Source organism: Lepisosteus oculatus, chromosome 11, assembly GCF_040954835.1.
Source record: "Lepisosteus oculatus isolate fLepOcu1 chromosome 11, fLepOcu1.hap2, whole genome shotgun sequence".
Classification (NCBI taxonomy): Eukaryota; Metazoa; Chordata; class Actinopteri; order Semionotiformes; family Lepisosteidae; genus Lepisosteus; species Lepisosteus oculatus.
Window position 1 is genome coordinate 39956298 of NC_090706.1, and position 27615 is coordinate 39983912.

Sequence of the window (27615 nt, forward strand, 5' to 3'; positions counted from 1 at the left end):
GTGTTTATAGTTTATGTTTTTACTACCTGCATGCAAAACCCTCTATTTGTCTACATAAAACATCATCTGCCAGGTGTTTTTTGCAATCTAGATTTTTTTACTAAATCTTTTTTAAATTAATTTTCTGCTAATTAAACCTCCATAACATGAGCATTCATCCCCTTGTCTCCCCTTCAATAAATTATTAAATTATTGTCATCCCTTTAATAATTTAATAAATTTTCTATTAAACAGTGCTCAAATGGAATGCACACATTTCCACGAATAAAATACTTTCCCCACAGTAAAATGCACTTCACCTGTGTTGATTGTTTTCTCTTGAAGTATAAAATACACTTTTTTATTAAATTGTATTATTTAATAATCATTTTATTATTGTTGTGCTAAATATCAAGCACACCAAAGACAAATGTCTCAGTAAAACTGAAACTGAACTAAAAGTTTGACATTTTGTTCTTTGTGGCCAACTCTCAATTTTGTTAAAATCTGGCTGGAAAAATGAGAATGAATACGATACACGAGTTGAAAGGAAATGATTAGTGTTTTTACAATACCAAAAGAGAAGCTTAATTGGCTCCCCCTAGCGGAGAAAAAAAAACAACAAAACCGGTGCAACAAAACTAGCGAAATCAATTCTAAAGAACTAGTACAGCATTAAATGTTCAATATATGTGATCAAAGAGCAATCATCAAGATAATAAAGTTAATGGCGTTAATTGAATTGTTTTTCGTAAAAACAATACGTTTAATTTATGTATATTCGTATGCGTAAAACTAAAATTGCGTATCCAGACAGTTTTAAACCATTGTGCACAATTGTGTAGTTTGGGTAATTGTGTGATCTTCCACTGCAGTACACTGTGGTAGGGCCACAGGGAGTGTCTATACGTTATGGCCTAAGAAAAATGCACAAAAATTACACAAACGCTTATCTGTGTTCCAGAGTACAGTGTATTTTTTTTTAAAGTTTAACAGACTAAATCTAAACATTTTAATCTAAATTCGTACAGGGCACCGACTGTAAACACGTGCTCAGGTCGATGTTGATATATCCGACGCCTTGTCTACTTCAGTAATTTTTTTGTTGTTGTTCCCGTTTTCCTTTAAAATATACTCTGATCGGATCGATTGGCTGCAAACTCCTAGGGGGGCAGCTAATATAGTGGATCGACACCGTCTACAATTCTGAAGCCTTTTTTTAAAAAAAAAAACAACAACAACAGCCAACAATTAATATCAACTTCATCGTCACCACACGCGTCCAGAGAGCAATCTTTTGCAATTCCTCATCTCCCAACACCGCTGGTGTAAGCGAGCCGAGCGATCAATTACACAATTCCAGCCTTACAAAACACTCCCCGAGAACAGTCTGTCTCTTTTATTTTATTTTTATTTTTAACCCAAAACATTTTAATACACGTTTCGCTCTCGGTGTGAACAGCGGGATCGAATTAGCGATCGCCAAATTCTGGATAAATCGCCCCCCCAAAAAAAGTTTGGCTACGCATGCTCGCTCGTATGAAAACGCCAGACCTGCAAAACTGCAATTTCATATTCCGTCAAACGTGAACTTCATGTTTTGCAGTTTTCGGCTTGGGGGGGGGGAGTGGAGTCGGGACGGGGGAGTGGGTGGGTGGTGTTGGTGGCTGAAATTATAGCTGCATTTCTAACTGCGGAGTGAAAAAAAAAAAACTTTTAATACATATTTATGCGCCCCGGCATTTCCACGAAGTTGTACTTGAGCGTAGTTGAGTTTTGGCCACACCTAGATCCTGTCCTATTTTAACAAAAAGAGAAGCCTTTTTCAGTACCATTTGTTTGTGCGTCCCGGTGAGGACCCGGCTGTGTAACTCGATAGGAGCCAGCGGAGGGGGGGGACTATGAGGGAATGCGGAGGAGCAATGGAGCACAATACGATCCAGGTAAAGTCAAATCCCCCGGTTTATAGCGCTGAGAAAATAAATCAGGGGCGCTTCTGGAAACAAAGACCCGGGTTCGGATTCTGGAATTCGAGCCCGTTCGGGTCCGGGACCCGGCTCGTTGTCGGTCGCGGCCGGCGTCTCCCGGTCTCTAGGAACAAAAACCAAAGTTTGAAGGATTGGATTCGCCTGTTTCGAGATTGATTGTTCGGGGGGCACTTCTGAAATCTTTAAACTTCGCTTTGAATGCTGAGTGGCAACTTTGTGTGTGTGTTTTTTTTTCTCTCTCCCCCTTCTGCCCTGTGCTGTTTCTTTTTATATAAAAATGGGGGCTTTTTTTTTTCTCTCGCAAGCCGCTGACATAAGCGAGTAATAATTTTGTAACGCGATGAAACGCGGCGGTGTTTTTTTTAATTACAATATCAAAAATGTCGATATTTGTTCTGTCAATGATTAATAATCCCTTTTGTGTGTGCCGTGTCGAGTTTGCTCCTCGTTTTCCCAACCCCCCACACTAAGACATGAAAGAAGTTTTCTTTGAAATTATTTTTAAAAAAGCTTTTTTTGTGTGTGTGTGTGTTAAGCTCTATTTTCTCGGGCATCTGTAAATAATCAGAGAAACCCCGATGTAAACCAGATTGTTTTGTTTCGGACCGAGTTCGGTTTTAGTTTTAATTTCGGGTGTTTTTTTGACCGATCCTTTATAGATAAACCGGAGCGTGAACGTTGGAATTATCGATATCAATTTTACTTAAAAATTAAAAACCCTGCTGGCATAACTAGGTGGAGCATTTGATTTATTACATAAATGGCCGGCTTTTTTCTCTCGAGTTTTTAATTTACTCTCAAACTGTACTTCCCTTGTACAGTTGAAGGAATTTGAAGGAATGCTGGTGTTGAGGAATAAATTACTGTACTTTGTACTTGCATTTTTTTTAGATTACCGGATTAGCACTTCTCCTTAAACAATTCAGTTCGGTTTTTTTTTGTAGCGAATTAATGTATTTTCAGCGTTTTTCCCCCACTTGGAGAACACGTAATTTGGCTATGAAAAAAACGTCATTGTATCGTTTTTAATGTGAAAACGACTAACAAAGAATATGGTCGACCAAGGGACGGAAGCATTTGAAAAATTAAACAATTAATAATACCGTAGAGATATTATGTATGCTAGTGGAAAGTTTTTCGGATATTTATTTAATGATACACTTTGAAGGATGATGGGAATTCCCAAGGTCACTATAGGCGCTTGAAGTATGAATTTATTCCATATCCTTGACTTCCTCTCAGCTAATTTTTGGAGCCATTACACATCAGGCGCTGACGAGTCCAGGTGTAGCTGTTTTGTTTAAAACCCAGATATTCAAACAGTTACATAAACGGAAGTGTATTTTCGCAGTTTCGTGGGAGAACTGAATATCACGCCGTATGTGCGAGTGAAATATGAATAGAGACACACATCTGAGGGGGGAAAAAATACGGTTTCGTATTTTGGCCCTCGGACAGAAATGAAAGTAGGAAATATATATATATACCGGCTATAAAAATGTGAAATGGTCACGTGGAATCATTTGTTTCGCGTCGTTCTGTCTGATCAATATGTCTCTTTTTATTTATTGTTTGCATTTGAAAACTTGAATGTTAAAAGGTTCCGTAGCTGTAAAGTGAGTGTTATTTTCTAATTGCCGTTTTGGCAATACAGTAATATGGCAAATGGCACATTTTGGTAATATCCAGAATGTCTTCTGTTCGTCCTCTCTTATCCACACGGGGTATATTAGAGGAGCAGTGTGTCTTGCTCAAGGCACACCAGCAGTGTCTCACCTGGGATTTAAACCTGTAACCTCCCTGTTACAGTTTTGAGCCCAGACCCCTGCCCACTGGCCACACTGCCTCCCCTGTATATACCTCAGAAGGATGGAGTCACTGTGTGCTGTTTGTTTCAACTCTATAGCTGTATTCCTCAGCTCCACTGAACAGCGTTATAGGAGTACTGGTCTTGAACCAGACTGTGAAATATAATACTGTATGTAATTATTACCTTTTGACGTGGAACGCCTGTGGTAGGCAGGCGATATGTGATGGTGAAAAATTCACTTTTACGCCTGTGTAAATACTACACCCCAGGACTCCGGCCTTAATCCTGGGGAGCCCCAGTTCAGTGCATTTCGTAGATCACCCTAGATTGTGGTTTGCTAATGGGGTTGGGGGAAAAGTGCATGTTGTTAATCAATTGATTCACTAAATTAGTTGCTGGTTTCGAGCAGGTCTGTGTCTCCGCGAGAAGCTGATAGTGATGGGAGTTTGAGCTCTGTTGCACTCAGTGCAGAAGAAGAGCGATAAAGTTCAGTCTTGACTCTAATTGAGGAGTAGCATATATTGGAAAACAGAATCAGGAAACATTTGTAGGCAACTGTGAGATTTCATCTGTGTTTTGAAAGAGACAGGGGTTGAATGTTTCTCCTGGTTCTGCTGGTCCCAGTGTCTTGGGTGAGTTCTGGTAGTTAACCCTTAAGTGACGTTAAAATCTGAAGGACTGAAATGTTTTGGGCTTTTAAAGAGTGCAGAGTTTTATTCTTGCTGTTAAGTGCGTTTCAAAGCTGTAACGTTTGTTTGGCTGCTGAAAAGGGATGCTGCCAATTAGGCGAGCTGTTGATGGATTCAAGGGTTTCAGCTAAGGGTCACAGACCCAGCCAATCTTATGCTCCTGTGGAGATAGAGGGGAGCGAGTGTGGGGTGTACTTGGTAAATACAAATGGCAGTGTGTTGGATGTGGGACTCGGGAGTTCACAGGCACGCGGGGCTGAAACTGGCCTAACGATGAGTTTATACACGGTTTCAGACAAATCAGTATAACACTCTCTATTACCAAACATGCTGGAGACCCCCAGTTCAGCACATTTCGCAGGTCACCCTAAATCACAAGTTTCTAATGCTTGGGGGTACTTGTATGTCATTAATCAATTAAGCAATTAGCATGTTTAGTTAAAGCCAGCCAGAGTCGCTTTAGTTTGAAAGGCATTGGGATTTATATTCTAGATGTTTTTATTGATTTAATCTAGCAAAAATTACTTTTTGATTGACCAGTTGTGCCACGTGTTTAGAAAGGGGCGATTTAATGGGTACCCCTCGAACTTTCTGGAACTCCTATACTGTTATAGGCAACACCTGCCTTGGGGAGACAGAGGGGCTCTGTGAATAGTGCACCAAAGACTTTTTGTTTGTAATTTTATGTAGTCTAACGTGTCTGTACTGTATTTAGAGCATCTTCATCTCTGGTGTAATTTGAAATTGAAAATCAAGTTTAAATTTCTACTATCTCCTTCTTTCTTTTAACTTAAAAGCTCTTGAACTGCTGAAAAATGTGGTACAAATCTTACTGGCAGTATACGGACGAATTAAGAATAGACCCTTTGCTGCCCCTTACTTTCAAACAATTATTATAGAAAGCAAATGCTAGAAGCAATGATGGCAAAGTGTACAGCCTGTATTAATAAATGCAGACTTACATCTTGCAAATACAAATGTCAGGAGTCTGTGTGGTCTGTGTTGACCAGTTCAATTCTCAGTTCATTGTGTGGTATTAAATCACATTTATTTTTTCACATGTTGTGTGTGACTGTATTTGCTCTTAATCAAACACATGTTAGTCTCTGCTGTGGTCTAGTGTTCTACCCTTCTCACATCTGTCGGTGATGTGATGTTCAAGGAAGACCTGCCTGGGACAAGAGCAGAACTTCTTTGATAACATCAGAAAGAGCCAATGCTTCAATTAAAAAGGAATGCAGGTTAAAAGGTGAAGATATTCACGGACTCCATCAGCTGCTTTTCTGTTTCGGCAAGGGAAACAGTACCTCCTGTTACTGCAGCAGCAGTAGAGCTCATGGAAGTCCTCCATTGCTGCGTGTTACTCAGCAGGTATTTAGGCTCGTGACTTTGTGATCAAAACTTTTAAAAAGAACTGGGAAGAACTTCTAAAGGAAGCTGAGAACTCTCTCAGCAACTGTTCATGAACAAATGAAAAATTATATGCCCTCCTAGTATGATATTTGACTTCTGTTGGCAGTCTTGCCTGCTCTGAAAGAGTCTTGTGCAAGTGAACTGCTACCTTATTCCAGGGAATCGCTGGCCATTCAGTTGAAACCTGTCTCTCTCTCTGGCCCCCAGGAGACTGAGGCAGTTGTTGGTGACTTCGGGGGAATTGATTTCGCATGTCCTTCTGAAACACAAAATGAGCCAGGTTTATCACAGGTGCTGTGCCAAGGCTCCGTCTGTGGAACCTGTTGTGTGGATTCGACTGGGTTGCTTAGATTTTTGCCATTTGAAAAGGTGTATCACAGAATATTAGGATTGTTATCTGTGCGTAAATAGCTGTACTTTACATCCTAAATCGTCCTTCTGACTAAAAGTGTTCTTTAATGTTTTAAATGCTTGCTTCCACAAGATCCCACAGCGCTGTGTTGTCTGTGTGAGCACAGCCCAGCATTAAGTAACCCATCCAATACTGACACCTTTTTCGTATCGGAAGATTTGAGACCATTCTGGGTGAAAACGCTCGCCTGACAATTTCCGAAACTCCTGGGTCAAACCCGCTGCTTCTACTAGCTCTTGAGAGGCTGCTGCTGCCTTTCAGAAAACTGGGAACACAGTCTTTCTGGAGCTTTGCAAATCCCCTTGTTGTTATTATTTGTGAGTTTTGTTCCCCTTAATTAGAACAGTATTAGAAAACATCATTCTAATGTGCAGATCATTGTAGTGTACAAACTGAAAAACATTTAATGATTAAGCTTCCCCCCAAAATCCAAATCACCCAGGAAAGAGGGGCAGTCCACATTTCTAGGAAATATGAGAAAAGGGACAGTTTAATAGGTGTTTCTCAGAAGTACTTAACATTATATGGTGCAGAATTCAACTGGCATGCATCTTTTAAAAATGTTTATGACCAGGATTGAGTGAAGGTTTATTCCCTGCTGGAGAGAGAAGAAAAGAAACGTGACATTTTGGCTGTGGAGCCACCCAGAGAAGGCTCCACAGCTGAGACGTTGTTTCTTTTCTTCTCTCTCCAGCAGGGAATAAACCTTTACTCGCTCCTTTGCAGCCTGCGCCTGCTGACGCAGCTCCCTGCTGGAACTCCATGTCTATGACCGGCTGCTTTGGAAGAACAGGGAATAGGTCTGGGCCAGTCTGCGCTGGTTAACCCCTGGGGGCGGAGTGGCGGTGGCTCTGTGGCTCAGGATCTGCGCCCGTGGTTGCCGGTTCAAATCCCGCGGCCGGCAGAGGAATCCTACTCCGTGGGGCCCCCGAGCAAGGCCCTTGACCCCAGCCGCTCCAGGGGCGCCGTATGAACGGCCGACCCTGCGCTCTGACCCCCAGCATCTCTCTCTCTCCCCCCGCCTGTGTTCCTGTGTGTCTCATGGAGAGCAGGTTGGGGTATGCGAAAAGACAAATTCCTAATGCGAGAAATTGTGTACGGCCAAGAAAGTGATGTCTCTCTTAACCCAGGTGAGGCGCTCCGGCCTCTTGTGGCTGCCTGTGTCAGAGGTGTGACCAGGCCGCCTCTCCTCCCTTCTTCTCCGCAGTGGTTGGGGGCTCCCTGCTGCCTTCGTGGCTCCTATGCTTTCTACAAGTCCTTCCGCTGCTGCGGCGAGGCGGGGCGCCGGCCGGGCGTGTGGCGCCTGGGGGAGTTCTACTTCGTGCGCTGCGGCCCGCTGGAGCCCGTCTGCATCGCCGAGGTCACCCTGCTCTGGGAGGACCAGTCGCAGCGCCACCTGCTGGCCAGCTCGCGCCTCTACTTCCTCCCCGAGGACACGCCGAAGGGCCGGACGGGAGAGCACGGAGAGGTGAGGGGGAGCGCAGGAGGGCACGCTCTGCAGGTCAGCTGTGACGAGGCATTCATCACTAAATAACCATCATCATAATTATAATTACGCTTATACAGCGCTCTTCTGCACACTCCACTCAAAGCGCTTTACAGGTTAAGGGGACTCCCCTCCACCCCCACCTGGTTGATGCGATGGCAGCCGGAATGCGCCACACGGCGGGGGGGAGCAGAGTGATGAAGCCAGTTCAGAGAGGGGGATTATTGGGAGGCCAGGGGGAAATTTGGCCGGGACAGCGGGGTAACAGCCTTACTCTTTTCGAGAAACACCCTGGGATTCTCACCATGGGAAGGACGGTGCCTTTTTTTTTTTTTTTTTTTACAGTCTAGTGTCCCCGTCACTATAATGGGGCATTAGGCCCCACACAGACCGCAGGGTGAGCGCCCCCTGCTGGATGACTAAAGGATGGGATTGTTCTGTTTCGAGATCTCTGGAACGGGTTTTGCACGACAGGATGGAGGCATTTATTTTTACGTGTATAATCCCATACCGGCTTGAAGACCGTGTCTCGAATACTGTGGGGAGCTGAGAAAAGGAGCTGCTTCACTTTGCAAGGGAGCAAGTGAGACCTTTAAGGGGACTTAAAGAGGCTTAAGGCTGTTTCATGTTGGTCGGAATTATAAACGCTGTGGCCCCTTTCGCTTGTTCAGTTCCCAGAATCTCATCGGTGCGTCTTAAAAGATCACGTACGTGCAGCACCGACGTTGTAGCCAGGATGCTCTGTGTCGCAAAGCGTCTGGGGTTTCCTGTCCTGAATTGCTCCCAAACCCCATTTCTGCATGCTGCAGCGTTTCAGTGTAATTCCCGATCTCGAAGAGGCCATCTGGTCCACATACAGAGGGATAGAAACAGCCCCTCCCTGCCCTGATAAATGATCTGCTCCCCTTCGCAAACCCACCCGAAAATAACCGTCCTGTGTGACTCTACTTTTTCACACATAGGCAGCCCTCGTCCTGGAGAGGGACCTATACAGAGAGATCAGGCTGATCTCCTTAAGCCAATGAGCACCATGTAAGTGAACCCCATTGAAATGAGGGTCCCGGGGGACTCAAACTTTAGGTCCTTGGGTTAAGACCGTTTTGTCGGTCCCAAACCACGTTTTTGTTTTGTGTGCGTTTTGAGCATTTGACCACGAATCCTCAACATTTGCATTGACACCCGCAGCAGCGTGGAATGCTCTCCGTGCGTGGGGCTGCTGGGAATGGGGTGCGAAAGCTGACAGATGGCGGGGTGCAGGCTGCAAAGCGACCTCACACGGGTGTAAAAAAGTCTGGAAGTTGATCTAGGGGTAAATGCACCACCCTCTCTCTGGATGAACGCTGGTGCTGAGTAAGTGCCTGATGTGTAGCTTTTGCTGCTGCTGTTTCCTTGCCTGCCGTGATGCGTCTGCGTCTGCGTCTGTACTGTGGACTGCTGGTCACACCTAAGCCAGGTGTCAGGCCCACCCTACAGGCTCATTATCCTCTTATTAACTCCATCCATTCGTTATCCAGAGGCCTCTCATTAGGCGAGGGTCAGATGCCTGGCGTGTGTGTGTTCTGGATAGACAGGGTGGACCTTATTTATCGTTGAGTTTCAAATCATTTCGAAGGGAATGGTCACCTGCAAGGAGTAAAAATGTTATTGGTGTTTAAAGGCCAAATTCCACAGGTATTTCTGTGTCTCACTTTTTACTTTTGCAGTGTACATAGTCTCCATGACAGGGTTTTGAGGGCACAGAGGGTGACCCTGCAGTTATGTGGTCTCAGTTGTGGTTCTGCAAAATTGAGGAGCTGGAGTGTTGTGCACTAGCCTGAGTATTTTTAACTGAGACAGGAAGTAAAATATGCAGGATCCAGCTATCAATTTCTATGTTCTCTTTCATCCTTATGTGCATCTCCATCTAGTCAGGTTTCTTTTTTCTGTATGATGGAGGAAGGCCCTACAAATACGCCAGCATTCATGCTTTCTTGGGAAACTGCAACGCCTGTAATCAAATCCAGTCTTTGTTTACTGAAAGATAGTTGAGTCATCAGACTTGTTTTCAGCCCCGTCTAATCGCAGGAGTGACGAAACACAAGGGCTGATTGGCAGTAATGATTAATTAAAGAAGACAATCAGTTTTCAGGCCAGGTGATTACGTTAGGGTAGAAGATGAAGTCGTCAGAAAGAGAAGAATCCTGAAGATCGTCAGCGCGTCTTGGGCACGCCGACTTCAGCAGGATTCATTGAACGACATGTTTGTGTCATTGAATAGATTGCTCGTTAGAGCGCTGAGGTTGTGTGATAATCCAGCCTGTGGGGTGTCAACAGGCTCTTTCTGGGTTTGCGACGAAGAAGCTGGAAGGCATAGTTAAAAATGAGCGCAGGAATCTGTGATGGTGGAGAGAATGTTACGTACACACTTGAATTTCTATTTCTGTAATTTCATTTCTCTGCCAGCATCTGCTCTTTTAAAGATGAAGTCGTAGGCTTTTCAGGAATTTGAGCATTGCACTGTCCCAGTAGTAATCTGAGCTATATGAGAGACCGTGTAATTTCCCTTCCTAACAGTGATCTTTGTTTTTAGTTTGCTGAATTAACCTTCTGCGTGTGCGTGTGGGGGGGTGCTTCTTGCTCCTGTGATGTGCACTTTGACCCCCGAGTCTTCTTGTCCAGTGCACTGATGTCATAGGGAACAGAAAGCTGGTGCTGATCATGTTTTGTTTTTCTGGAAGGGTGAGATGTCCCATGGAAGGTACACCCTATACAGTGTATCCTGTAAGGAGCATGCAGTGCACGAGACTTCCATTGAGCAAAATAAAAAGCAACGTTTTAATTGTCAGGGAAATCAATGAAAATAAATATGGATGAATTACTTGGAAAAGCAAAAAGCACAGCAAGGCACATTTTTTTTCTCCTTTGAGAATATGAGAATAGAAAAATAAAACCCTCTGAAAATGAGCTCAAGTCTGGTTAGTGTGATGCATAGTCTTTGCAGAAAAGTCCGTCTTTTTTTATGAGCAATCTGCCAGACACAATAGGATCAGGTAAGAGATACTTGTCTTATCTGTCTGACTCGCAAGGAATGGAATTTGAAAACCCTTTTGGAAATGGCAAACAGGCTCCCCTTCATCTCGTCTTTGTGAGAGATGTAACTGTGCTCATTTCTTATAGCCTGCGGGCAAGGTGTTTCATTATCGCCATTAACAGCCTCTGAATGGCAGTCGGTCACGCATCGGGATCTTCTTGTGCCTCACAGAGCTGTAAATGTGTTTGTGTTCCGAAGAGGGAACTGGAGTTATGATTAAACTGCTAAGATCTGGTCCTTGTAGTCTTATTTTTCTATATGCAGATGCATCCACACCCTCTTGTTTCAAATGTGTAATGGACAGATCAGCTCAAAGAAGTCCTTTTTCAAATAAAAAACATCAGTTTTATACAGTGCCATACAACTCTTGGATAAGTAAGGTCTTAAAGGAAGAGTGGATTGTATGATTGATAGTAGATTTGCCCAAGACAAAAATTGATCACACAGAAGTATGTGAACAGATTATTCAGTCCTGGGTTCACCAGGAAGATTTGTAAATAACTGAGGAGGATTTATGCATGTGTTAAATTTCTGGTTATTCCAGTTATTTAGTGAAAAATTCATTCATTTGGTTACGATGGATACATAATGCTGGAATTCAGATGTATGCGAAACATTTCTGTGGCTTCAGCCAGCTTTGCTGGTGTTGACTTGAAAGAAGCAATTAAGCTGTCATTTCTGATGACTTAGTAGCAGTTGTAGTAGGGCTAACGTATCCTGTGATTAAGCTGTCAAAATAATGGCTGAATAATGTTCAGACGGACTTTGTTCTGAGCTGTGCAGCTCGTCAACATTTTCACAAGTGAAAAGGTGGCCCTGGTACGAGGAAGGTGCAACAGACCAGTGAGCTCTGTGGTCTCCAGCGCGTGTGTCTGTGTGAATGCGTGTGTCTGCGCATGTGTCTGTCGCGGCGGATTCCCATTGCGTGTTGTCTGATGCCAGGATGAGGTTCTGGCCGTGTCGAGGAAGATCGTGATCCGGGTGGAGGACCTGGTGAAGTGGACCTGCCCAGAGCCCGTCGGCTGGGGGAGGACCGGAGAGAAGGACAGGGAGCCCAGTGGGGTGCAGACGGAGGGGACCCCCCGGCTGCTGGGGGCTGGGGACTCGTCTGAGGAGCGATCTCAAGGTACGTCTGCCCTGAAGGAACCCGCCCGCCATCTAAAAATGTATTTCACACGTATTTAGCTCAGCTTTCTCATTATCATTGAACCGACGTCTACACCTGGGAATAAGTAGGCAGCGATTATCCGGTTTGCTCAGCTCAGGTAGGGAGGTGAGATCTGACTCGAAATGCACAAAAACCAGACGTGATTTTCTTGGGGGGCGAACGAGGAGCTCAAGGTGGTGGTGCACCCTGGGGACAGATGGGCTGTGCGTCTGCGTCAAGACGCATCGCAACCGAGAGGAGGTTCGGCCCAGCTGGTCCGTTAGCTGGTGGGAAGGCTGTTGATTCAAGGGATCTCTGCTTGTCGTTTCTTGATCGAAAGTAACGAGGTGGCTGGGCAGCGTGTTCCTCGTTCCCTGTAATGCTTTGCACCCTGGCTGCTCGGGTCAGTTAGCTGCTAACCGCCAAGCGAGCCGCCTGTGTCCAGCCTGACGCTCTGCGTTCCCCGGCGGGTGCCGACCGTGCCGTGACCTCTGTGTCTTGCAGGCGGGGGGGCAGAGGAGTGCCTGCGGGTGAAGGTGCTGAGCTACCCCCAGTACTGCCGATTTCGCTCGCTGCAGAAGCGCATGCAGGACCGGGCCCGCGGCCCCGGCCTGCGGGACCCCCACCTGCTGGCCCTGGGGGGGGTCCGGGTGTCCAGCCGCAACACCAGGATCCTGTACTGCCGGGACACCTTCAACCACCCCACCCTGGACAGCAACGCCAGCGTCTGGACGGAGTTCGGTACGTCTGCGAGCGCGCCCCGTCTGCTTCAGCGTGAGCCGGGCCAGTACCTGGAGGGGAGACTCCTGGGAAAGCTGAGGCTGCTGCTGGGAGAGGTGTTAGTGGGGCCAGCAGGGGGCGCTCACCCCGTGGTCTGTGTGGGTCCTAATGCCCCAGTATAGTGACAGTTAGACTATACTGTAAGCTGGTGCCGTTCTTCAGAGGAGACGTAAAACCGAGGTCCTGACTCTCTGTGGTCATTAAAAATCGGCATGTTTCTCGAAAAATTTCCCTTTGGCCTTTACCAACCATGATTTGTAGGTCCAAAAACTCAAAACTCTTTTTTTTTTGACACAGCGACGGGTGTGTTACGTTACTGTAGAAATCTGACTGGATCGAGGGAATCCAGTTCAAAGCTCGCACCACTAAACAAATAAACAATGTAAATACAAATTTAGAAGGATTACAACATCCTTTTTAGTTACCTTATTCAGATACAAAAAAAATAATTCATAGTTTTGTGTAGCTATGAATTAGTGCCAGGTGAGGTTTGTCATGATTGTCAACCACTTTCTTTTGCTGAAAAAGCATCAGAAGCCTGCAGATGAGGCCTCTGGTCCTTTTCTCTTGTTTGTAATGGGGCCAATTTTGTCCCAGGATGCAACTCTCTCAGCCTGAAGGGTCGCACTCGGAAGAGGAAAGGGAGGGATGGGAAGGGGGTGGAGTCTCGGCATCACAGCCAATCAGAAGCTTGGATCGAGCGAATGAAGGTAGGCCAGCATGCTGCCTCGCAACGATGGGGACCTGGGGTGCTATTTGCATAGAGTTTGCATTTGTGTGGATTTCCTCTGGATGCTCTGGTGTCCTCCCACAGTCCAAGAACATACTGGAAGGGCCCAGGCATGAGTGTGGGCGTGTTTGTGTGTGTGTGTTCCCTGCGAGGGACTGGCATCCTGGCCAGGCTGTACCGCTGCCTGCTGGGAGGTGCTCTAGTAATCCCTGGAAGAAGCATTTAGAAAAAATGGATGGCTGGATGGACGTGTTGGGGCTGCACTAAAGAGGACCAGACGCGTGAGGGGCGTGCGGCTCACTCTCTCCCCTGGTCTGTGGCAGGAGAACGTGATGGGCAGCGTGGAGGCGCAGTGCGAGAGCACCTGGCTGCCCCAGGCGGAGGAGCAGCACTTCCTCGACCAGCTCTATCTCTTCATGGAAAGCAGGGGCTCCCCCATCTGCAAGGTGCCCAACCTGGGCTTCAAAAAGAGTGAGTACGCAGCCCGGGCCCCGCCCCAGGGCCACTTCCTGCTTCCTGTCCCCGGCCCTGGTCACTTCCTGCCTTGTGGAGCTCTCAAAGAGACTTCGGTCTTCTCTTGCTCATCTGGTGGGTACCAGATGAAAGTAATCTGCCTACAGTCCAAAAGACTGACGCATCACCCTGCTGTACCAGAACTATTCCCAGATGTTGGAAAAATCCTATTGTAAACCCACAGTCCCTCTAGTACGGTTCAGTCCCACAAACCACCAACCTGAGGGCAGTCCTAGAAAAATGGGACAGTTACAGATATTTCAGAATTTAGTACCAGCTGTTGTTGTTGTTGTTGTTGTTACTTCTGGGGGCCCGATGCACTGGATTTTGGCCTATACAGGCTGGATCTACTTTTATTACAAAATGTTGTTTTCAGAATTCAGACACCTTAGCGTAATTGTATGCCTTCTCAATGTGTGGAATAGAACTGGAACAGGAGAAAATATGGCTGGCTTCACAAGTTCAAAATGCTTTTGTTTTGAAGACGAGCAGCTGTAGTTTTGCTCAGCGACGACCTAATACGGTTCCTGTGGTCAGACCTGTACTGCTTTTCTCCGCAAACGTCTTTCTTTAACGTGCAAGATCACCGTGAGCTGTGGTTTACAAAGTGCTTTGCCATCCTCTGTATTCTCTAACCACACAAGAGATAAACAGAGCTGTGTGTTTTGATTATCCTGTTAGTGAGTATAAACTGTGCAGAAGACAGATGGACAACATCAGCGAAGTCAAGAAACTAAATTGTAATATAAAATAATTTGGATAGGACTGTCTGGTTATCTGTAGACGTTTCCTGTCCTCATTTAATTTGTTTAGAAAATCTCAGATTGAGGGAACAAAGCCAGTGATTTAAATGTTTTCCTAAAAGACGAAAGCCTCGAAGTGTTGATGTACAAGCCCAGTGGGTGATGTTTGTTTAATGTGCCAGCACACTGCAGTAAATGTGTTTCACATCGGGTCTCAGCCCTTTCGCTCACGACTCTGACTCATTTCGTGTGCGTTTTCTTTTTCCAGTTGACCTCTTCCTTTTGTTCACGGTTGTCAAGAAGATGGGAGGATACGAGACGGTAAGCAATAGTTTGGGCGCGGGTTCGTTTGCGTGTGCGGTTCAGCGAGAGCGCGGGGGCCTGAGGACGCCTTGACGGCGGTCAGCTGCGCTGCCGGAGAGCTTTCTTCTGCCCCTTCGGGATTGCACGACGGATTCCCGGACCACTGTGCCTCTAGCCGTTATCGTTCAAGTTACTTCAGCCGATCAACGCTAAGGTCTAAATAAATATCGAATGATGCAATAATGCTATGAATAATTCTATATGCATCATCATTCTGATGGATCATGTTGATGTGAAACAATGAATGAGTCCATGAGTAAACGGACTGCGTGCTCGAGTGGTGGCTGTGACTGAGCCCGGGAGAGGCAGGGCGTCTCGGGAGCCGCGGCGGCGATGCGCGCTGGGGGTGGCCTGTGACCGTGTGCGGGGACCGTTGCAGGTGACGGCGCAGCGCCTCTGGAAACAGGTGTACAACGAGCTGGGGGGCAGCCCGGGCAGCACCAGCGCGGCCACCTGCACGCGGAGGCACTACGAGAGGTGAGTGGGGGCTTTTATCTTTGGGTTGCACTGACATTTCCAGATCCGGTGTTCGTTTTATATTAAATACTGTATCTTAATTCAGTGTTGCCTTTCATCTTAAAATATATATTTTGTATTTGCCCCTCTTCTGACATCTTCGGGTCACGAAGTTGTCCTTTATTTGAAGGTATAAAATTATCACTTAAAAAATGATCCGGATTCTCTCAGTCATTGATGTGACTGAAAACTTGCGATGTTCAGTCTTAAATTCTGGGTTACCTGAGTACGACAAAATGCACACAGAAGCCAGATAAGTAAACAGACTATTTTGTTCTATGCAAGAACCAGGCATAAAAATAGTGCATTTCTAGACTATAAAAGGGTTGCTTACTGCTTTTTGTGGTTTAGGACGTACATTTTTAAGCCAATTGCTGTTCTTTTAAAAAAATTTGCAGTCTTATGATAAGCCAAAAAACATGGCCATTTTCAAAATGAGTGTATTTGAGTCCTTTGTTTACTGCATTTCCTTCAGGTAGCATGTTTCTGATGAGCATTACTTATCTGATGCACAGAAGAATTATGCTATAATCAAGAGTAATCCACGAAACAGCCTTACTGAAAGTCTCCTTAGTGTCTTGTCTGCGTACCTCTCCAGAAATGTAGTCCAAATGTCATGTTTATCACCCCATCTGGGCTGATAATTATGTTCATTCACTGTAATGTACTGCACACTATTCTGGATGTGCAAGCAACAAGAACAAAGCTTTGCAGGACCTTTAGTGTGGAGCACTGATCAGGCGTCTGTATTTATAACTGCAAGGCTCTGGGTTCTAAACCCAGGTGAGACACTGCTGTTGTACTCATGAGCAAAGTACTTCATTCACATTGGTCTAGTGGGATGCCGAGCTGTATACAGGTGTCCAAATATAAGTCCCTTTTATAAAAGCATCAGCCAAGTAAATGAACCTTTCAGGAAACTACTGAAGGTTTGCTTTCACCGAGTCCATTGTAAACACTACAAGAATGCAGCTCTTTCTGCAATGAGGGTAAGCTCTTACACTAGTAGTTCATATACAGCCGCCACCCTTTTTATAAAGTCTTAATTCTGCAGAGTGACTTATAACAATGTTTAAAAAAACAATTCAAGTAAAACATAATGGCAAAGACATTTCATTTAAAAGGTGTGGTTTTGAAATTGCCCCTGGTTGTTAGGCTCGGTGCACCTGCGGGGACAATCATGTGACACTTTTCCTGAAAGGAGCAATAAAGTTATTGGATCCCAAGTTCTTGTTAGTTCGATGTGTTTAAATGTGAATATGAGAGACATTTAAAAGCAAAGTAGTTTCACAAAAGAACTGAACACTGAAAGCTGACCACTCCATTTGGTTTCAACGCCATTGCCATCTGTGTCAACCCTGCCCAGGTCAGAGCGTAGCCAGTGTTGCGTGCGACTCTGAAAATCATGTCAACATTGTCTAGGCTCATCCTTCCCTACGCCCGGCACCTTAAAGGAGAGGATGATGAATCGGACCCCTTGCCCACACCCCAGACGCCCAGTGGCAGCAGAGAGGCCCAGACAAAAAGGAAAGCACAGGAGCAGATCCAGAAAGAGACGAAAACCTGCAGTGTGCCGAGCCAGGTGAGCGTTGGGTTCGGTTTCTGCTGTGCAATTCCTACACCTTGAAATCGTGCTTCCCTGGTGAGAGAACCTTGGAAAACATAGCTCTCTAACTAAGTTCTTAGTTTGGAAATCATAGTTCTTTAAAGAAGCTCCAGCCTATGTAGTCGAGTGAACCCCACATCACCTGTTTGTGAAGACTGAGAACACAGGTAACCTATTGATCAATTCTGCATATAATTAGTTCAGTTACTGTAACTCCTGCTCTTAAGGGCTGAAGGGTCTGCTAAATTAGTTAACAAAGCGCCTGTTTAATTGATCACCGTTAAACAGCTCCATTCCTGCCTGAATGGGAGCTCTCCAAGACCCGGTCAGGTGAGATGAGTGATCTAGAAGAAGTAGCAACACTTCTTAATCTTGAAGTCTTAGGGTCTCTGCATGTGTGTCTATCTGAAATGGTCAGCGCTACCAGATGCAAGCTGTCTCAGGATAAATTACAGTGTTTCTTTCTGGAAAATGTTCCCTGCAAATATCCCGACTTCCTATAGCAATATACATAAAATTAAACGATTAAAGTCTTGCTAGACCTGGAGTGAAGTCGGAAAATAATTACCAGGGAGACCCAAGCTAGGAGAATTAAGCCATGTTCGACTCGGGAGTGACTGACTTTAAAAATGGCCCTGAGGTGACGATTCACTGGCGCTGTCTAGAATGCGCGTGGGGGGGCCGCTCTGTGTGTGCTTCAGCCGGTCCTGACGTGCTCGCGCCGGTGTCGCCCTTCTCTGTCCCAGCAGGAGAGCCGCGTGAGACTCAAGGGTGCAGAGGGGCCGAAGCAAGCGCGCGCGCGGAGCCGGGCGTCCCCGGCGGGGGGAGCCAGCAGGCCCGGCGGCGGCAGCAGGCAGCACCAGATCAGGACGAAGGATCCGGGCGCGGTGCTCCCCGCCCAGCAGGTGAAGCCGGGATCAGCCCTGGGTGGGCTTCCCGTGGGCCCTAAAGATGGAGCTGCCCGCCCGCTCTCTCCTCTGCAGGAGCTGCGCCTCGGTAGAGTCTCTGGGGCGTTTCCCCTGACCCAGGGGCTGTCCCCCCTTGACATTCTCAAGAGCCGTCTGGGCTACGGTGCTTCGGAGAGCCTGGCCTCATCTTCTCAGGACCCCCGGAGGAAGCAGCTCTCTTCCACACCCCTGCCTCTCGTTCTGCTCCAGCCCGGAGCGGAAGAAGCAGGGAGGAGGTCCGGTTCCAAGGGGGACGGCGACCCACTCTCCCCGGAGAAGATCGACCACACTCAGCCTCTCTCCCCCTCTTCTTTGGCTGGACTGCAGAGGCTCTACGCCATGGGGAGCATCAGCTTGCCGAAGGACATGTCTCCCTTAGACTATCTCAAAACCCGACTGGGTTTGGGGACTCCAGAAAACCCCAGTATGACTTCGGGGGACTCGGGGAAAAATTCTGCCCCTCACCCATCCTTCCTGTTCCTCCAGCACAAGGCTGGTTCAACGGAGAATAAGACTGCGTCCGGCAAGGAAGGACGGCCCCAGTCCCTGGGGAGTGGAGCCGAAGGCGGAATTCAGAAACCGAGCCTCGGTCTTTCTGACGCGCCAGTTCGGGATGGCAGAACCAGGCACCCGATCCCCCCCCTGAAGATCATTCCATTGGACATTGACTGCAGCCTGCAGGTACGGCAGCTCATGCGGACCCCACTGGGCTCTTCGCAGTTCCACTGCTTCACCAAGAAGCTCTCGGAGGTGCTGGCCCAGGACTTGAGCAAGACCCGTCAGCACGGGAGCCCCGCTTCAGGCTCGCCGGAGCAAATCGTCCCCCTTAACCTGAGCAAGCGCTGCACCATCAAGAGGCCGGCCGATGACCTGGAGGCCCAGGGTCTGCCGCCCTGCCTCTCTGGGAGCCCCTCGCCGCAGCCGGCCAAGAGACCGCGACCGGAGTGGGAGGCGGAGAACGAGCCGGGTCGCCCCTTGAAGCAGAGCAGCCGGTTCCCGGTCGCCCCTGCGGCCCAGGAGGAGCCGGCCGACCTGAGCTCGCCCGAACGGGCCCGGGCCAAGCTGCAGGAAGCCCGCGCCCAGCAGGACGGCCGCTCCCCGCAGGGAGTGCACTGCAGCGGAAGACCCGCCTCTTTTGACCTCGACTGCTCGGCTCGACCGGCGAAGCCGGGCGCTCAGGCCTCTCCCTGCGCGGGCGCACAGGGAGGACGAGGAGCGCCGGAAAGCCCCGCCGGACTCTGCAGGCTGGCAGCCCCCGTGCGGGCGGAGGCGTCGGAGGTCTCCCCGCCGGGCTCGACGCTGGCGAAGGCCCGGCAGGAGCGTGCCAGCCGCCGCGCGAGGACGGCCGCCGGCAAGGAAGAGCCGGCTGCGGCCGAGGAGAGGAGGGCGGGCCCCGCGGTCTGCCCCCTGTACCGCTTCAGGGGCAGGCAGGGGCCGCTGGACGAGACGGAGGCGAGCTGCGCCAAGCAGGTGGAGCCCGAGTGTTTCTCCTCGGAGGTGGCCTCGCTGCTCAACGCCCCCCAGCGCGCGCTGCAGAGCCAGTCCGCCTGGCCCGTCTCCCCTCATGGCCGCTGAGTCCCTCCCCCCGCCCCCCTCTGTGCCACACGAGGACCGCCAGGGGTCCCCCACGTGGGAGTCAGCAGAGGTTCTGAAAAAAGGCATCGCTGGGCTTCTCAAGGGATTTGCAGGAGCCGTGGTCCAGAATTCCTCCTGGCAAGTTTCTGGAAGTACAAGTTATATCAGGTACTCGGAACGGAGGGGACTCTCTGGACACGGTTGTACCCTGAAACCTGCACTGCGGGCAGTGACTTGCGCACCATGTGTAAGTGGGACTGGAGCAGTGAAGGCACCCGAGAGCACACCAATCCGTTGTTCTCGCGCTCCTGAGAGCACACTGCAGTCCTTGGGTGGGCACCATTGAAGTAAGCGCTCTCTAGAGTCCGTTTCTCTTATTTATGCAAACTCTTGTTATCACGAGTACTGCTCGTCGTTGCTTCGGAATAGACCCAGTGGACTTCTTCGGGACGAGCAGGAAAAATAGAAGCCGGAGGGGTCAACCAAAGGAGAAACTGGGGCCACTTCCCTGCAAAAAGAATCAAGAATCCAAACAATATTATTCCGTTCCAGTTCCTGATGCAGTAGTTTGAATAATCCCACTGATTTGAACATCCCTGCTTGTGTTTTCAAAATGTGAGAGTGCTTTGAGCGCCTTCTGTGCAGCAGATAAGTCTCCAAGGCTTGTCTTTGTGATGTATTTTAGCAAGTGATGTCTCACTATGGGTAGGATATATTTTATCCCAGTGAAGTCTGTCCTGAGATCTAAGGACCCTCAATATGATGGCCATGAAACATAACCGGCAGCCAGAAGATTTTCTCTCCTGCTGTTCCATTGCAAGTGGACTTGTATCCCTGTTTCGAGACCATACGTGCAAGGTCATTTGGAAAGTTTAAGATCAAACCAAATTGTCTTCATTGCTAATCACAGTTAAAAGGACCGGGAAAGGTTGCCATTTGTTTTAGAAATCTTTTAGATCCTTTTTTAGAGCACTGGTGTATACCTCCTTTTTTAGCACCGGATGCAACCTGGCTTCAGACTTGTCTTGTCTTCCCTTCAGTCTGAGCAGACACGCGCAGAGGACCTGTCAGTTCGTAGCTGATGGTGGCAAAGGCTTTGCACAGGATGACGTTCTGTCTTTCGCTAATTCACAGCGTCTACAGCTTGCCCTTTTACTGGAAGCCAGCAGATCCGAGATGTTGCTGCTGAAGTGGCCAGCTGAGGCTCAGGTCAAGGCGACATGGTGCTGATAAATCCCGTGTCGTAAGCCCTCGTTTTAAATCCGCCCTTGGGCCCAGCGTCCGGTCCCATCTTGCAGCACCCCCGCTTCTTTCCACACGTCGGCGTGTTGCTCCTCTTGCCAGCGGGCAGGGAGGAGGAGCAAAGAGGACGGTTGGACAGTCCTTCCCGATCCTTCCAGACTGTGTGGCACCGTGCCGCATCCGTATCGGCACCTTCCTTTGAAAAAGGACGCGTCCGAGTTGGGCGAACTGGAGACTTTCGCGCTTTCGCCCAGCGGCCCTCACAGCAGACGGCCACGAAGTCGCCCGCCAGCGAGCCAGCGAGCCAGCGAGCCAGTGGCTGCAGGTTTTCATTCGAAAACGCAAGACCCCCGAAGTCATGCGCTGGGCCTCTGTTAACACGTCGCAAGTCCTCGTTTTTTCGAGTGAACCTTCCTTCCGGAAAGGAAAACGTTTTCTCAGGAGACTGGGACTTCATCCAGAAGTGCTGGAGGGAAGGATGGGGACTCCACTTGACGCTTAAACGCGGAGCAGAAAAGAGAGATCTTTGGGTTGCTGGGGGGGCGTCAGGTGCAGGAGAAGGGCTGATCCCCGGTTCACGTGTCTCTGGAGTAGCTGCCGGTGTCCAGGGGCTGGGGCTGGGGTTCGGATGTACATCGCTGTTCCTGCGCCCCCTGAGTGTGGGAGAAGGGGGGTTTCCGCAGTCGGGACAGGAAGACCTCCCTCGGGACACAGCCCTTCATGTCAGCCGTGTTACAGAAAGGATTGTGTGGATATGTGGTGGCATGTAAAATTCTGGGAGCCTGTTACAAGCTCCTTATCTTCAGTTTTTTTTCCAAGGGGTCCTAGACGCCTTTTTCTTCCAGAGTGGACACGTACAGGGAGCAGAGCGAGACTGTAAACGACCGATGAGCTCTTCCTTGTGCTGAACAACGGATACTGTATTACACACCATGCTGCCTTCATACTTGACTCTAAGCAAACACTAATTTTATGTATTTAATGCATTAAATATTCTAAGATTGTCAAATCAACTAATTTTTTGTATAATCATCTCCTTGACGAGGTATTTTGACATCTGTCAGATTTTATTGATGGCTATTAGGTTGATTATGGTTTTAATCATAGTTTTGGTATTGAGGTAACGTTTATTTTGTTCTTTAAAGAGAAATGCCAGCACACTGTCTTTGTGGTTTATCTTTCAGATTTGTGTTGTAAGTGTGTGATCATGCAGTATTGATGAAATGCAGATAGAGGGCTGGAAATACTGCAACTGATCTTATCCTATATTGAGTCTAGGAGTGATTGTTAATCCGTTGGCTCGACATTATTTTTAATTTTGAAAAAGTAAATGTATCCAGTGTACGGGCCAGTGATTTTTGCCTGTAAGTGTAGGAGTCATTGATTCTTCATAAAGTAATTCAATGATTGTCATTGAAGATTGAGTTGTTGTTTTTCATACTTCTTCTTTGGGAGCAGAAATATCTTCCTGAAGATATGTTTTTATACGATGTTGGTTGTTTGATCCTAGGGAGCAAACCATGGATTTTTGGTAGGTACTGGTCCAGTTTTTTTTTTAAACTGGAATCTCCAAAATGTTTATTTTTCTGCCATTTTGTACTTGTTGCTTATCCTATTGCTACAACCCCTGTGTACTGGGCCAGTGGTGTACAGCTGTGTAGGGAAGCCCATGGCTCAAGGCAGCCTGTGGACACCATGCCTGTGATCTGAACAGGCCTCCAGTCTCCCGATCAGCTCAGCCTCTCAGGAGCCTTCATGTACTGTATGTCGCTTGTCTTTTTTACAGTTTCCTATGTTTTTCATCGCCTCAGGGGAAAACCTGCAAGACTAAACTGTAGAAGTGATGCAAACATTAATTTTTCAGAAACTCGGAAACATTGAATTGCCTCCTATCTTGATGTTTGTCAGTGGTAAAAAGGGTCAGTTATTTGTGTTTTGTTACTTATTAAATAAAGAGGCGGGTGAATGTCGGGGCTAGGTTTCTGCACAAGTGTGTAAGTGGAAATACTGTACACCTGACATTTCTCTCAAACTTATCTTTACCTCCTATTGGATCATCAGTGATCCAAGACTTCAGGCCACTTCCAAGTAAATAAGTCAGTCCATAGACTAGTTCCGCTTTATCTGTGGATGAGAGGATGGTACCCTTATAGCTCATTTCAGTGTATACGGCGAAGTCTGGCCATGTTCAGAGATAATCCACTACTGCGGTATGGTGGCGTTTCACACTGGCGTAGCACTGCAGTTACTCCAGGCTGTAAATTAGAAATCTTAATTATTAAACTGTAATTTCCATTTTGATGTTTATTGTTGTGATTTGCAATTGTTGTTGTTGTACTTTTTGGAAGTGTAATCTTTAAGATGAGATGTCGGACATTTAGCCTGATCTTTGTCGCCATGTTCTTGTTTTCAGATGTCTTCAGTCAACTGTTCTGTCGTTGTTCAGTTTCAATCCATATCTTTCCCTGTGACTACAAGTTTGTAATGTTTTAAGCTTATTTAATTAGATTTTGTATGAGCTTGTCCATGTCAGAGCAAGTGTAACCACGCTTCTTGTCTACACTATATGCACATGAGAATGCTGCAATATGCTAAGAAAAGCTTATGCAATGGTTTACATTCTTTTTACAGCATGATCCCAGTGACTTTTTATAAGATGCTGAAATTGAGCTGTGCTCCTTAACTCGAGCCTTCTGCATTCTGTGGAAGGGGCGAGTTAATGGGATGGTATGTGTTTCAGGAAGATTGATTCCACCACAACTGGGACAAAGATCAGTAAACAAATGGTATGAATTACAGAAGCACGTCAAATGTGAAGTGCTGCAAATCAGTGTCTTACTTTCAGTCATTCCACACTCCAAAGCCATGGTCTTATTATTCATTTTTCACTGTGTAACATGGCTTTTACACAGGCATTTTACTTTTGTTGTTCACTGCAGCTTTTAAAAGATGTTTTTTTCCATTGCCTGAGTGATGCCTGCTATGATCACTCACTTTGGGATTCTGCTGGTCTTGTTAAACCTGTGTATAAGACATGAACTGTTCTGCTCATGGTCACTTTGTTCAGCAGACGCTGGTATTCTCTTGACAGACCTTAAATGACAGATTTCTGTTGTGTTATAGATGCCATTGTAAATACAGTGGCTGACTCAGTGATACTGGTTTTATCTTTATTTTAAAAATGACACTTCAAACCTGTTCAGATGGTCATCGACTTGTATTAACACTGTATATTTATATTAAAGGTTTGTGTTGCACCTTGCACTGTCTTGTGTTAATTGTACTGAAGTTTATTATTGGATTATTATTACCGGATGTCGTAAATAAAACAAAGTCAATGAACTATCTCTTTAACAAAAAAATGTAGGGATTGGTGAGGGTTTTTTTAGGTTATGTGATGTAGTAGCAGAAAAGAGCCACTAGGTGGAGATATTCGTCTGGGGTGCCAAATGACTTTGGTCAGATTCTAGGACTTTTTCTTTAGTTCACAAAACTAAAGACCTAGACTGACCTCATCCATCCCTTTTTAAGCATAAATGAGTGTTTACAGCCTTTTTGCAAGATTTTTTTCTTTTTTTTTCCCCTCTTCAAAGTGCCCTCCTACTGCAACTCAAGCTGAATATTCTGAGTGAGCTTGGTGCAGCTTTCAAGAGAATCAAGTGTGCAGCTGAGTTTTTCTCAATAGAACAGTTTTTACATTTACATATATAAATTATAACCTACTTTTGAAACCTAGCGAGCCCAGTGATAAGGATGACCCCATATTCCTTTCCATCTGCCGGAGAACTGTGGAGTTCTGGAGAAACCTGGAGAACTGTGGTCCCCCTGCGGGGCGGCAGGCTTGATGACCTCCAGACTGAAGTCCTTTTTGTGGGATGTGGTTCTGGTGCAGCTGCTACTACTCCTTCTCCAGTCTGGTCACACACAGCTGTACCTGTGTCTGTGAGGAGATCATGCTCCCTGACGCTCAGCTGTTAGATTGAAGATGTTCAGAACTTGCTAGCAAGTCATAAAAACAAGACTGGTTCATTAGCTCCAACGAAAGGTACCGGAGTGCTCGGCTGCCACAGAACTGGAGGTTTGTGTGGTTCTGCTGCTCTGGTCTGGGAAATGTAATGGATCTTTATTACTGCTTGTGTAAAGCCCATTGGTTTGCTTGGAACTGTTCCAGTCCGCCGTCTTCATCCCAAGCCTGGTGTTCACACCTTGGCTTTAGAAGATGCCTGTCTGTAATTAATAATGACAATTCCTTACACTTTTATAGCGCTTTTCTGGACACTCCACTCAAAGCGCTTCACAGCTAGTGAGGATCCCCTCCACCAGCACCAGTGTGCAGCACCCACCTGCCTCACACTGCTGGGCTCCAGTGGGCTCCCAGCGTGAGTTGCAGGGTAATATACAGTAGGTGCTGTCTGTAGTTTCACCCTGTTCAGATGGTCACCCGCACTGTCATGAGGGTCATCAAACTGAGCCAGTTCTCTAAAGCATGGGGCTGAGAAAGGGGCTGTGGTTTTCATTGACCTTGAGTGTATATGATGACTTTTACATCCGTGTTAGACTGCCTTTATTTTCATTTCTCCGTGCTTTCAGGAACCGTGAATCTGTGTTTATAAGGTGTCATGCATGCAAAATACTTTAGGCCATACCTCTTGAGTTGCAGGGATGAAAATATTTTGGTTCGTTATTCTGCCCTATGTTTCCAAGCTGCTCCTGCAGCCATTTAGGGAAAGAGTGCTACAATTTCACTTCCACAACCTTTTATTATATCATGAAATGGGAATTTTCTGTAAGTTTGTTACCTTGAGAGAGCTCTGGCCTACAGGGCTGTCTGTCTCCTCTGTTCATGATGCTGAATTGATCATTCAACATTCCTCAGTGAAGCCTGGATGGATGGATTGGTAGCTTTGGCTCCTTCCTGTGTCATTTATTCTCACTGTAAGCATTTAATTCTCTGCTGGGCTCAGCCTGCTCTGGCAGCAGCCTGCGGACAGTTTAGGAGATGCATCCCACCACTGAATGATGCATGAATGTCAGGCAGCTCTGCAGTCAGTCCAGCCTGATAGGTGAATAGAGTGCAGAAAAATCACACTACTGGTGAGAGCTTCTGTGCAGCAATGTACAGGTCATGTAGTATTCACGCACTGTTACTCTCAGTGGTGATGTAACGTTTTTTATGTAGACAGGTAAACTTGAATATTCCTCACCATACTGAGAGGTAATTCTATATTCTATTGCAGAATAATTGATTCTATAAATTGCATAAAGAATGCAAGATGTGAAGCAGTATATACAGTATGTCCTGTTCTTGCATTGGAATTAAATTTATATTGCACTTTAAGTTAAGATGACCTGTTGGGTAACATGGTCTTTGTGTGTCTGCATTTCTGTAGTAATTTAGCCAGCAGACACACGCATGATGTGCTGACACATTTGTGGTGCCCCTGCAGACAGGAATTGAGCTGCTCAGCTAATTCTGTAGCCTGTCAGGACCTCCAGCCTAAACAAGGACACGGGGAGAGAAAACGAGCGCGTTCCTGCTCTCACCAGAGCAGATATGTACAGTATACATGGTTCACTGCAGAGTGCACAGGTAAGAACGAGTCGGGGAGAAACATGCCATTTTCCACCCCTGCTGTGCCATTGCTCAATTTTTTCTTGCATGGGCGTTCTGCCCGGGCATGACATTCAACGATCCCTCATCAGAGCCGCTAGTCCGTATCGGAGGAAGTGAAATCATTCCAACCCTAACTGTCGCACTTACTGTATGTTATCTTAGAAACTGTGGCGTGGGATGTTTCCTGAAGAAGAAATCGGGACCTTCAGCGATCATCTGAATGAAAGCTTTCTCCTGCAGCACAAGGTCTCTCCCTGCTCACTACACTGGGGGACGGGTTTGGAAATTCTGGTCCGGACCCTCACTTCCAGCCCTGCCTGGCTCCTGAGGCCAGACAGGAGCAGGCTACAGGGTGGTCACGCTGCAGTCATGCCCTGCGGTTCCATCGCCAAACACCCAGGCTAATGGGCCTTCAGTGTGGTGAAGCATTTTCACACCTGTTTTTTGCAGAAAACGAGATTTTGGCTGCAAAAAAAGCACGTCCTTCATAGCTCAGCGGAAGACATCATCCTCAAAGAGAGACTTCCCCCAGTACAGGTCCTCAGTGCGTTTGTGGTTTCAGAGTTTATACACATTTTAATTAGGTTGTTAATTGCCATACTAGGGTGCAATGGTGTTCTGTGACGATTTGGTACTCTCTCAGTATACCAATAAGACATTTGTAATAATCTTACTACAAACGATGAGAACTAATTTGCTATATCTTGGGAATGACCCAAAAAGTTTCACAGGTAAAGTAATGGGAATTTTTGGTATCAGTTTGTAATTTTCCACCTTGAAAGCAGCTTTCAAGGTGCAAATTATGTTTGTGAGTCAAGTGATGGTGTATTTACAGTAGGTTTCTGTTTTCCCCCAAAGCAGTTTGAATTTTTCTAAGTTTCCCATCTTTGATGGGACATTCCATGGGTTATTGTTTAGCCAGCCTGCATGAGCTTTAACTGTGCTAAAAACAAAAACAATTTTTAGTCGGTTGCTTAGTTCATGAATTGGCT

General features: G+C 46.8%; 1 protein-coding gene across 2 annotated transcripts; it reads left to right on the forward strand.

Moving 5' to 3' along the window:
• Nucleotides 1–1621: 1621 nt before the first annotated feature.
• On the forward strand, nt 1622–24271 carry LOC102687695 (AT-rich interactive domain-containing protein 5B). 2 transcript variants are annotated; one of them, XM_015349927.2, is made up of 10 exons: nt 1622–1922; nt 7499–7759; nt 11790–11973; nt 12499–12735; nt 13372–13484; nt 13828–13975; nt 15029–15081; nt 15503–15600; nt 17062–17221; nt 17992–24271. In XM_015349927.2, exons 1-10 carry the CDS (start codon nt 1881–1883, stop codon nt 19765–19767), a joined length of 3072 nt encoding a protein of 1023 aa, XP_015205413.2. In that variant the 5' UTR covers nt 1622–1880; the 3' UTR covers nt 19768–24271. The 2 variants fall into 2 exon arrangements, with proteins under 2 accessions (XP_015205413.2, XP_015205414.2); XM_015349928.2 differs by having other exon boundaries at nt 1623–1922; nt 17995–24271.
• The last annotated feature ends 3344 nt before the right edge of the window (nt 24272–27615 follow it).